Source organism: Cryptomeria japonica, chromosome 9 (assembly GCF_030272615.1).
Source record: "Cryptomeria japonica chromosome 9, Sugi_1.0, whole genome shotgun sequence".
NCBI lineage: Eukaryota > Viridiplantae > Streptophyta > Pinopsida > Cupressales > Cupressaceae > Cryptomeria > Cryptomeria japonica.
Genome location: NC_081413.1, coordinates 336997196 through 337010355, shown reverse-complemented (window position 1 = coordinate 337010355; position 13160 = coordinate 336997196). Strand labels below are relative to the sequence as shown.

At 39.0% G+C, this 13160-nt stretch overlaps 1 protein-coding gene across 2 annotated transcripts in view; it reads left to right on the top strand.

Moving 5' to 3' along the window:
• The window catches only part of LOC131029720 (probable ion channel POLLUX), an 89196-nt gene that overhangs the window by 4444 nt on the left and 71592 nt on the right, over window positions 1–13160 (top strand). For both annotated transcript variants that reach the window (XR_009102813.2, XM_057960342.2), the window contains exons 4-6: window positions 10771–10953; window positions 11127–11186; window positions 11305–11508. Coding sequence is in view for 1 of the 2 variants with exons in the window: in XM_057960342.2 (XP_057816325.2) it covers window positions 10771–10953; window positions 11127–11186; window positions 11305–11508 (447 nt within the window). In the remaining variant the exon portion in view is untranslated. The remainder of the gene's footprint in view (window positions 1–10770; window positions 10954–11126; window positions 11187–11304; window positions 11509–13160) is intronic.

Sequence of the window (13160 nt, the reverse complement as noted above, 5' to 3'; positions counted from 1 at the left end):
ACAAATTACAATGACCAAAAAACCTCATAAAATCATCCAATCAGAATTGCAGATTTGGCACTCGAAATATTTATTTATTTGCAACAAAATTCACAATAAATGCGTTCACAAAGGTATGGGCATGGCTGTAAGAACCTCAAAAGGCCCTCAACTGAGACAACTAACGTTTTGCTGAACCTGTTGCGTTTCAAGTGTGTTCTTTGCAAATAATGGCAGCAAATAGAATTTTGACAATCTTAAGCACAAAAGCAACTAATGGTATTTGCTGGAAATCAATTTATATTCAACAACACTGATCAAACCCTCATTACATCCGTTCATCATTTATTTAATACTCAAATAAAAATAACAAGAAGCTAGAGAAGAACTGATAAATACCAGTATATTCTGTTAAAAACCTTATTTTCCTATTGCTGGTCATGCACAGATTTTATGACAGCAAGCTGCAATTTATTTTAAACTGACCCAAAATACTCGCATGTTAGCCTGATGGAAAGACATTGGCAAGGCGTCCCTTCTGGCATTTGTTTCGGAATTTTTGGACTCCTCCTCAGCAAAAATCGTACCCTTTCAAGGAAGAAAGGTACGGCAGATCAGCAAGCTGTACATGCACAAAACCCCCATCTGTCACACACTTATTCCTGCCCTTTTTCTGACTCTGCGGCTACAATCAATCTTTTGCATAAAAATTAATAAACCCCTTTCCAATCTGTCCAATCTTGGTTTCTGGATAAAACCAACTGAAAGAGCAATATCAGCTGATATTTCACAACCTCTGATGCTGTTGCACAAGAATCCCACGTTTTCCTTTATCGATACCTCTGATCACTGCAGAAGAATCTTCTGCTGAAACCCTAGGCCAAAACTCCTCTCAGAGCTCCAAACAAAAATATCAAAACTTAGCATAATGAAAAGAAGACCTAAAATCTTCTTTAATCTTCTCCATTTAGGGTTGGTGCGATTCCCAAGAAAGGTGCGACTTGGCCTTTAATGATGTTTTAACTTTTATTATTTATTTTTGACTATTGAAGTGTCAAAAATAAATCATCTTCCATTTAATATAAAAAACTGGCCCCATCTGATGAGAAATAGACCCTCACTTAAGTTATAACTTAAAGTGACTTTTTAAAACATTAAAACATTAAAGTTCGCCATTTAATATTTAATTACAAATAATTAAATATTAATATCTCTCTAAGTATTCATCAGAAATGCCTGCCGTCTGAACTGGAGACTGCCAAACCATAATCTGTCCTTGCCCAACCTACTGGCTATAAATAGCAGGACTGCTAAAAATAGAAAGTATCTCAAACGGAGTCCTGGAGACCTCAAACGAAGACCAGACTTGGAGTGCTTGCTTTGAAGGTGGTGAATCAAACTCTGGAGGACCCTCTACCCAACCTCATCAGCCTACGAGGGTCAGTGATAGGCTAATCTACTCAGCTGACAGATGTCGACTAGAAGGGGACATCACAGTCCGCCCCTCCCGAAATTGCTTGTCCTCAAGCAATCTCAATTCCGGATGCTGTAAAATCTCCTCGCTCTCCCAAGTAGCATCCTCTACCGGCAAATCCTTCCATTTCACCAGGTATTCTGTGATAGTTTGTCTCCTGAAATTCCTCTCCCTGAACTCAATGATAGCCTCAGGTACGAGTATCAACTTTCCCTCATCATCTAGGGGTGGTAAGACCGTGGAAGGAACAATACGGTGTCCCAACGCCTTTTTGAGACGTGACACATGAAACACATTGTGTACTTTGCTATCTACCGGTAAATCCAACTCATAAGCCACCTCACCTATACGCCTGGTTACTCTGAAAGGGCCATAATATCGAAGCTTGAGCTTCTCTGCTCCACTCCTCCTGAGAGTAGACTGTCGATAAGGCTGCAACATCAAATACACCATGTCTCCTACCTCAAATGACCTCTCTGTCCTCTTCTGATCAGCATATTGTTTTTGCTGATTTTGTGCCTTGGCTATATTTTCCTTAAGAGTCTTCACAATGTCCTGACTCTCCTGTATCATGTCTCCCGCACTAGGCACCCTACTGTCACTCAGCAATAAGTCAATGAAACTGGGAGGTTCATACCCGTACAGTGCTGTAAATGGAGTCATCTGAATGGACATGTGGTGAGTGGTATTGTAACAGTACTCACAGAGGTAAATCCACTTCACCCATGCTTTTTGCTGCCCTGAAATATAGTTCCTGAGGTATCACTCCATCCATTTGTTAACTATCTTAGTCTGGCCATCAGTCTGAGGGTGGTAACTGGTGCTCGGTGTAAGATCGGTCCCACAGAGTCTGAAAAGCTCTTGCCAAAAGTGGCTCAAAAACCATGTGTCCCTATCACTGACAATAGTCCGAGGCAACCCATGTAATCTGAATACCTCTCTGAAGAATAACTCTGCTACTTGAATAGCTGAATAAGTGGTGGTGATCGGATAGAAGTGAGCATACTTCGTCAAACGATCCACAACCACAAATATGCAATCACGTCCCTGCGCTCTCGGTAACCCTGTGATGAAATCCATAGACAAACATTCCCACTTCCTGTCAGGAATTGGAAGTGGCTGAAGTAAACCAGCAGGGTATGTATGCTCCTGTTTATTCTGCTGACAAACAGGGCACTCTTTAACATACTGTAGAACATCCGCCTTGAGCCCTTTCCACGTGAAGCGCTCACGGACCTGTCTGTAGGTTTTGAAAAACCCGGGACGTCCTGTTATCGGTTCATCATGACAGAACCGCAGTACTCTACTCCTCAACTCCGATCCTGGGATCAAGTACACTCTCCTCTTGTAAATGATCAATTCATTTACAACTGTATACCTGCTGTCCACTACTGACCCCTCTATCACACCTGCAGCCCAGCTATCTTTGGCGTACTCTGCCACTATAATATGCCGCCAATCCTCTGCTATCTAGACCATAGAATTCAGGTGGGGATGACGTGACAAGGCATCTGCAACTACATTCTGTGTGCCTTTGATATAGGAAATATCAAAGTTGTAAGCCTGAAGTTTGCTGACCCACTTTTGTTGCCTGTCATTTAAGTCACGCTGCCCAAGGAAATGTCTCAAACTATTGTGGTCAGTCTTAATGCAGAACTTGCTGCCCACTAAGTACTGTCTACACTTGGCCAGTGCATGCATTATGGCCAACATTTCCTTATCATAAATGCTGTAAATTCTCTCAGGTCCACGGAGTTTCCTACTCTCATAAGCAATAGGGTGCTTGTCCTGCATAAGCACCGCCCCAATGCCCTCACCAGAGGCATCACATTGTAACTCAAATGACTTCGAGAAGTCAGGTGTAGCAAGTACCGGACATGAAGTCATGAGCTCCTTGAACCTCTCAAAACACTCCTGGGCCTCAGGAGTCCATAAGAAGGCACCCTTTTTCATCAAGTCTGTCAAAGGTGCCGCATGGCGTGAATAACCGTTAACAAAACGGCGGTAGAAACCACATAGGCCCAAGAACCCACGCAACTGAGTGAGGTTCACTGGAGTAGGCCAATCTACAATAGCACAGATCTTCTCGGGATCCATCCGCACTCCCTCTACACTGATAATATGGCCCAAGTACAATAACTCAATCATTCCAAGGTCACATTTGGATTCCTTGGCATACAAGGACCCCCTGCTCAGAATGCTCAAAACTATATCTAGGTGACTGAGGTGCTCCTCCCAAGTACGACTGTAAACCAGTATATCATCAAAGAACACCAATACTGATTTCCTCAACTGATGTCTGAAGACTTTGTTCATTGTGGACTGGAAAGTAGCAGGAGCATTGGTTAGCCCAAATGGCATAACCACAAACTCAAAATGTCCATAATGACAATGAAAAGCAGTCTTCTCAATATCCTGCTCACGAACACTGATTTGGTGATAGCCTGATCTCAAATCAATCTTTGAAAAATAACATGCCCCATGTAATTCATCTATGACCTCATCAATACGCGGGATGGGATATCTGTTTTTGATCGTCCGCTTATTAAGGACCTTGTAATCAATACACATCCGCAATGTGCCATCCTTCTTCTTCACCAAAACAACTGAAGAAGCAAAGGGGGACTTACTAGGCTGAATATGTCCCATGGCCAGAAGCTCCTGTATGGTTTTCTCTATTTCATCTTTCAAGCGCTTCGGATGTCTATATGGATTTATCATTACTGGCTTCGCTCCCTCCTCTAGCTCAATGATGTGCTCAAAACCCCTATCTGGTGGCCTCCCTGATGGTATGTCACTGAAAACCTTGCTATGTTTGGTTCTCAGTATCTGAATGTCCGGATGATATTCAACTTTTTGAGCATCCTGCTGTATGGGCATGATCATACACTCTGCTGCCCACTCAGTCTGATCATGGCGTACAAGCCTCTCCATCCGCCTGAGTGTAATCATTCTGAAATTGCTGTCCTTAATCGCTTTCAGCACATGTGTTTTCTCATCAATGGTGAAAGACATCTCCATCTCCTGCAAGTCAAGTGTAAATTTGCCTAGTTCATGCAACCACTTCATACCAAGGACCAAATCTGTGTCTCCCATCTGAACCACATAGAAATCAGTCTTGAATTCATAATTGTTTACACGTAATGGGAGTTGTGTGATCATCCTATTATACTTTAAAGTGTAACCATCTGCCACCCTCACACGAATGCCCTCAAACTCCTCTGTTTGGATTCCTCTCTTCTCCACCAACCTGGCATCAAAAAGTTATGTGTGGCTCCGGTATCCAGCAGTGTAATAACTTTCTGACCAGCAAGTACTCCTCTCATTCTAAATGACCCTTCCTGCTGAATACTCGTGAGAAGTGCCTCCTTAAGGTGCTCATCACCTTCTGCATCCATTTTGTCGAGTCTCGGAGGACCCTGTGTGTCATCTTCAGCCTCTAAATTCTCATAACCAGCAGGCTGACCTTCATGATCAGATTCAGAATCTTCATAATATGCCCACATTACTCTGTTTGCCCTGCCCTTAGGCCTCAAAGGACAGTCATGGTTGGCATCATATGGACCTTTGCAATAAAAACAGAGTTTCTTTTGCCTTAAATCGTTAAGTGTCTCCCGATCTAAGGGAGGGGCTGCTGGCTTTGGCTTTGGCTTGTAATCATTTCTAAAGTCTGATTTTTCTTTCCCTTTGCTGAAATTCCTATTATCTTTGAAAGATGTTGATCCTTTTGTCCCAAATTTATTTTGAGTGGCTGTCACATCCATACTCCGTGCCTTTTTAATGGCGATTAGAAGTGTTGGGGGATCAAATGCCTTTACCTAGCCTCTCAAAGGCTCCATGAGTCCCTCTATAAACAACACTACTAATCACTGATTTGACATGTTATTTACCATGCATGACAGGTTCAAAAACTTTGAAACATACACCTCCAAGTTCCCTATTTGTTTCAGCTGTGCTAACTCCCGGAAGTATGACTCAGGGTCTTTCTTATCAAACCTCTCAACTAACAAATCAACTAACTCCTGGTAGGTGGTAATCTCATCATGTTGGAGAGTGATGAGTCCATTATGCCACCACTCATGTGCAGTGCCATCCAAGTGTAAGGTTGCAAACTTAATTGCATCCTTTTCAATCATGGGTCTCATTGTGAAGTATGTATCCAGTTTATGGATCCAAGATCTAGCTGTAACTGCACCGTTGCCATCATAATAAGGTAGGGTGAGCTTGCTTGTGGCAAACTCAAGATCTCTATGTTGGGAACGAGGCCTCCTCTCTTGCCTGTTTCTCTCTACCTCCCGTTTTTGCCTCATGAACTGATCAAAATTTAGATTCTGCCTCACATCAGTTGGAAGAAGACTCCACTCATCATGTACCATCATAACATTATCAACAAAGACAGGTTCTGCCTCAGCTCTGGCAACATCCTCAGGTTCTTTTGCCAAAAAATTAGGCCTTGAAGGCCTGTCAACTGTGCGTGTAGCTACCCTGTGAGGTCTAGGAATATTGGCTACACTCCTATTGTCCTCTGGTTCTTGATTGTTTCGGTTTGGAGGATTCATACGCTCCATCATGGTGGTGAGTGCTTGTAAAGCTTGAGCAACCTGCTGCTGCCTAGTGGCCATAGTCCTAAAAAATTCTCTTGTCTCCTCATCCTCAGCTCTGTGACCTCTGGTTGGACTGCCTGTATGCCTTTCACCCATGGTATCTGACTACCTGTTAAAACTCTGTTCTCTTTCACGAAAGACTCTACTGCGTGTGTAATACCTGTGTGAACCCGTTTCCTGCGACTGCATGTAATTGCTAAACCCTTAGGATGGCAGGATTTAGCTCTGATACCATTGTAAGAACCTCAAAGGGCCCTCAACTGAGACAACTAACGTTTTGCTGAACCTGTTGCGTTTCAAGTGTGTTCTTTGCAAATAATGACAACAAATAGAATTTTGACAATCTTAAGCACAAAAGCAACTAATGGTATTTGCTGGAAATCAATTTATATTCAACAACACTGATCAAACCCTCATTACATCCGTTCATCATTTATTTAATACTCAAATAAAAATAACAAGAAGCTAGAGAAGAACTGATAAATACCAGTATATTCTGTTAAAACCCTTATTTTCCTATTGCTGGTCATGCACAGATTGTATAACAGCAAGCTGCAATTTATTTTAAACTGACCTGAAATACTCACATGTTAGCCCGATGGAAAGACATTGGCAAGGCATCCCTTCTGGCATTTGTTTCGGAATTTTTGGACTCCTCCTCAGCAAAAATCGTACCCTTTCAAGGAAGAAAGGTACGGCAGATCAACAAGCTGTACATGCACAAAACCTCCATCTATCACACACTGATTCCTGCCTCTGTTTTGACTCTGCGGCTGCAATCGATCTTTTGCATAAAAATTAATAAACCCCTTTCCAATCTGTCCAATCTTGGTTTCTGGATAAAACCAACTGAAAGAGCAAGATCAGCTGATATTTCACAACCTCTGATGTTGTTGCACAAGAATCCCACGTTTTTTTGTACCGATACCTCTGATCATTGCAGAAGAATCTTCTGCTGAAACCTTAGGGCAAAACTCCTCTCAGAGCTCCAAACAAAAATATCAAAACTTAGCATAATGAAAAGAAGACCTAAAATCTTCTTTAATCTTCTCCATTTAGGGTTGGTGCGATTCCCAAGAAAGGTGCGACTTGGCCTTTAATGATTTTTTAACTTTTATTATTTATTTTTGATTATTGAAGTGTCAAAAATAAATCATCTTCCATTTAATATAAAAAACTGGCCCCATCTGATGAGAAATAGACCCTCACTTAAGTTATAACTTAAGTGACTTTTTAAAACATTAAAACATTAAAGTTCGCCATTTAATATTTAATTACAAATAATTAAATATTAATATCTCTCTAAGTATTCATCAGAAATGCCTGCTGTCTGAACTGGAGACTGCCAAACCATAATCTGTCCTTGCCCAACCTACTGGCTATAAATAGCAGGACTGCTAAAAATAGAAAGTATCTCAAACGGAGTCCTGGAGACCTCAAACGAAGACCAGACCTGGAGTGCTTTCTCTGAAGGTGGTGAATCAAACTCTGGAGGACCCTCTACCCAACCTCATCAGCCTATGAGGGTCAGTGATAGGCTAGTCTACTCAGCTGACAGATATCAACTAGAAGGGGACATCACAATGGCTGAAGAAAGATGTTGATTACATTGTCATTTTGAAGTGTCCAGTGCTAAAGATATCCAAGGCAAATGGCAGTGATAACAATTGGTGAATATGGTAGAACCTAAAAATGATGATGAAAATTCATTAAATATTTTAAAGTCCTTGAAACCAGCAACGATATTTTTGTAATAGCAGTTCAAGCCCTTGAAGCCTTGACAAAATCAGCAATGATATGATTTAAATGATTTTTATGGCAGCAAGGAGCATTTGTATGGCAAGTGAAACAACACTATGGTGACTGAAAACTCCTCAACACAGCAAATAACGTATCATTCCTGAAACCCTTAAAAATCAACAACCCTATGACTGACACCACTTGTACAATTGCAAATGGTAAAATGTAGTAGTTGGAAATGATGATGACAGCAGTCCTAAAGTTGGCCACAACAATAGAAATCATCCAAAGCCTGGCAAATATGAATATTATGATGAATTCAAATAGATTTGTTTGCAAATACTCAACTGATCCAATACATGATCAAATTTTCAATAAATTCTTCAACAAATTAGCACAAACATGATCCCTTGATGGAATCAGCTCTTATGGATGAGAGGGTTTTTGTCCTCAAATCCAGATATGGAAGCCGGAAAGGTTTCATCCTCCGGATCTCCCACAAAGGTTTCATCCTCCGGATCTCCCACACCAAGGGCTTTCGTCTTTGAATGCTTCAATCTTCAATATGGAAGAAATAACAAAGTGATAAAAATGGATGATTTGCTTTGAGCAAATGACTTCCTTTTATAGTTGCCTTTTTGGGACCTCCATTTGAATTTACCTTTTTCCAAATGTTTAAAAACATTTTTTAATTACACACTGAATTCACTTTTCCCTCCAAGTTTTAACTAAAAAGATTTTTAAATAAAATATTACACTTTTAAAATAAAATATTAGATAAGGCCCTATAATATTTAAATTGCCATTTTGAAAACTTAAGTGATTGGGCCCAACTTAAAAATATTATTATTAGATTGTTTCCCTTAGCCTATAGGAAATAAAGAATAGGCTCTGGGCTCTCAATTAATCTCTTAAACCGTTATATAGAGCTTTAAAGCTTCATAAACCTTTTTAGCTTTTTTTTTTCATAAGATTCCTTAGCTCTTGTTTTGGGTTTATCAATGAGAGAAAGAAGATTCTTCTAGCATAAATGGTAGGACCGAAGGGAAAATAAAAAAATGTCTTCAACAAGAGGAAGCATCCTATCAAAGGAAAATAAGTGTTTTCTGGAAATTATCTCGTGACAAGTGATCTTTGTTAGGAAAAGACACATTGGATTTTGTTAAAAAAAGCATTAATCGACAAAATTATTTCTTCCAATGAAAGAAAGTAGTTTTTTTTTGTGAGGTTTTGTTGACAAATTGAACTAATATTGTTTTTTGTTGTAAGGTTTCTATCTACAGAAGGGAATTCATCTTGTGTGTGAGGTATAGTTGTCAAAAGACAAAGCATTTTGTGTGTGACTATATGTTGATGAAAAAGAAGTCATTTTGTCTATGAGGTTGTGAGCCAAAAAGAAGATCATTTGTTTTGTGAGGAGCTATCCATGAAAAGAAGACATTTTGTTAGTGAAATAATGATAAGAAAAGGGAAGTTATTTTATAAGAGGTTCAGCAGGCGAAGGGAAGTCATTTTGTCTATGAGATCCACCTTGTAAAGAGGTCTTGTCTGCATTGACAAAAGGGAATGAATTGTATACTATTTGTGAGGGTCCTTCTATGAAAGCTGGGCAAGAGACGGACAAAATAAAGTCATTTTGTTTGTGAGGGTTGAAATATGATGTTATTTGCCAATAAGGATCCATCAATGGGAAGGATGCTACTGTGATTGTGAGAGTCACTTGAAATAAGGCAAGTCATTTTGTTTGTAACCATCCATTGATGAAGGAGACTCATTCTTGAGAAATACCAATAAAATTGAGTCTTTGAAGCCAATCATTAGGACTTTCTAATTGACACAAATCGGAGATGCAGAAATATTTTGTAATTGAGAGAAATTTTCCTCACCAGAAAGATGTCTTGATTTCTACAAATTGGAGGGAAGAAATCAAATGCATAAAAGTTAATCCTTTGGTCATGGAGAGGGGAAGAGTTGTACCAATACAAAAGATTTTATTACAGCATTCTGCCAAGAAGTCACAATGCAGTGCTTGAGAATACTCCTTGATATCTTAGAGTCTCGGAGGAAATACCTGTTCTCATTATGTATTATTCGAAAATATAATTTTGTTTTTTAATATTAATGACAGAGTTGTAAGTGCCACACCTGTTGTTCCTCTGAAATTTGTTGTTTCTTAGTTCAATTCCACATAGAAAAAACATGGAGATATTTTGACTGTGGAGTTCTTTTAACTTTAAGAGAGTTTCTCAACATAAATCTGTTGTCAAACTTGCAGATGAATGTTTTGATATTGTTTTGTTGAGCTACTTATTAGTGTAATTGATTTGACATACTATTATATGGATGACATGTACTCACATGTTTAGACTGTATACAAATTAATTGCAACATGGATATTAATGTACATAATTGATTGTTGGAGAAAAACAACTGTTGCTTAACAGTTCAGAGTTGCACCGTACACTTTCTCATACTCTTGAATTTAGTGGATCTATTAAATTCCTATTTATTATTCTTTTTTTTTTGGTAGACATTTAGAAAATATTTATTTTCTTTTCTTTTCTGCTTTATCCTTGATTGGATTAATTATCTTTAATTTTATTGACTGCAATGAGTTTGAAAGTATTTTGATGTTTGATACTGTGGAAATACTCATTTCTTTCTGATAATCTTGCTTTGTGGCATTATTTCCATGGTAAATGTATCAGTTCTCGTGGAGATTCCTCTTCAATTTGACAAACAGAATGAATTATGTTCTTCAAATGATTATCTAATATCTACCCAGACGTTGAAGATTGCAGTTTACACCATGGTTATTTACAGATCAAATAAGAAATTAAGCATGATTCAGTAGTATCTAATCATATTATTTTTGGTTGTCTGATTCATAATTCACAAACTCTTAGTTTTCTTCTATTCTATCTAGATATCATTTTACCCAATTATAACTTTTGTTGGACTTGTCTGAAACAGGGCTCATTACTCAAACAACTTGCCATAGCTAATCAAAGCTTAGGAGGGGGTGTTGTAGTTGTTCTTGCAGAGCGTGATAAGGAAGAAATGGAGCTTGATATTGCTAAGCTGGAATTTGACTTCATGGGTACTTCTGTTATTTGTAGGAGTGGGAGTCCTCTCATAATGGCAGACTTGAAAAAGGTCAAATCTTTTATCTGTATAGGCATTTAACATCCACTTTAGTGCAAAATCCCTAATATATCAGTTTTTGTATGTGATATTGGGTTTCCTTTCATTGCTGTAGCTTGAATTTATGATATATTTCTCTACTGGTGAAAGTACAGTAATTAACACCTTTGCCATTTTATTAACAGGTGTCAGTTTCAAAAGCTCGAGCCATCATTGTTCTTGCAACTGATGGAAATGCAGACCAGGTAGGATATTGCTGTAAGATGTTTTTAGGTATTTGAAGCTTCAATGCACCATGAAGTTCTTTGTTCTGTGATTAGTAAATAGGTGCCATTTATTTGCTGACATTAAAATTTCGGGCAGAGTGATGCACATGTATTGAGAGTTGTCCTAAGTCTTATTGGAGTTAAGGAGGGATTGAGAGGTCATGTGGTTGTAGAAATGAGTGATATTGACAACGAGCAACTGGTTAAGCTTGTTGGGGGAGATCTTGTGGAGACTGTTGTGGCGCATGATGTTATTGGCCGCTTAATGATTCAATGTGCTCTTCAACCAGGCTTGGCTCAGGTTAGTGCTTGCTAATGCAGATTATTGTTTGCCTCCCTGAGTTGAAAATTTACTAAAATTCACATTTTATACATTTGTTGGCTTGACAAATCTTTGATCTACTGTAAAGACATAATTCACAGCTTTTTTATTATTTCTAATATGTGCTTCTTTTCCATGAAACCCTGCAAAAGTGTAACTGACCTCAAAGATCTTTGTTGTACCCACATGAAACTCAAGATTTAGACTACTTTTGTGTGTTTTCCTGTCAATTAATCAATGTCTGTGTTAAACCAAGTCAGTTGTGATTGCCTTCTCAGGATGCAAGATTATCGTATCATGATCTTTTATTTTGACTAACAGCTCTTGTAGGATGATGCAGCTGTTCCAAATTGAAATAATGAGGGAGTTTGAGATTGACGATGGCTTTGGTGGAGAAAGGAATATAGAAGTAGTTAAATCATGAAGGTGATGAAAGGAAAGGATGACACTAAATTCAATTTTTTTTGATTCTTTGCCAACATGTCATAAAGGACTTGTGAAACTTTACTAAACATCCCGAGTGTGCTCAAGGAGTTGTTTAACAATTAGTTTCTTCGATCTTAGACATGGAAAATGGCTCACAATGTTGGCACAGGTTGGTGGTGGCTTTACCACTGTACTTTTCTGCCTGCTTGTTAAAGATGGGTTGAAGTCTGTTTTCTTGCTTGACATGCATATGTCATGGCTAAACTGTTGATGTATGTAGCTAGGTTGGAGCCCTTCTAGGGCCGACCTAGCAACCTAGCACACCTAGCACATTTGGATTAATCATGTCCTATCTTGGTTGTATAACGTGTGGGGTTATTTCAGTTTGGCGCCAACCTTAAGTTTTGCATTGTAATTAATTGGCCTAAATTGTAAAGCCGGCCTAAGGTAAATTGGAAGGCTAGAGTCTCATATATATGTAATGTCAACCTCATTGTAATTACACACATTCAGCAATTACATCCCTATTCAGTATCCTTCAGCGAATTAACTTTGTGATCTGCAAATCATATACAAAAGACAGCGAACATTATTGGAAGCACAGCGGACATTATTGGAAGCACAGCAAACATCTTTGGAAGGTCAGCGAACACCATTTGAAGGACAGTGAACCATCCATTGAGGGCAGCAAACTTCACCCTAGGTGCAGCAACTGTTCTTTCTGACAGTAGTCATCATTTGAAGATCAGCGAACTTCATCTTTGTGACAGCAATATCTGTATTGCAGATAAGTTCATCATTGCAGTTTGCCCTAGGTTGAAGATATTACTGTGCATAGTTTACTGATTGCTTCAAGTGTTGAAGCTCATTGTAAAGATACATTTGGTTATTGCTTAATAAAGATCTGAGATTAGTTGCTGGGTTTTTCACCTCCAAGAGGGAGGTTTTCCCAGGGTATATTGGTGTTTATTGTGCACATTGCTTTGGTTCTATTATTTCTGATTATTTTGCTACAGTCTGATACAAAATTAACATGGTATCAGAGCTAAGGTTGTCTCAGTTGTGATCAGACCTTTTAGCAGCGCTCCTTCTTCACATTCTTCACATTCTTCACACGACTTCTGGCATTCAAGATGGTGTATGGTCTGAAAGTTGAGGACAGACTTGAAGGAGCATCGAATTTCACTTATGGAAATTCAAAATCC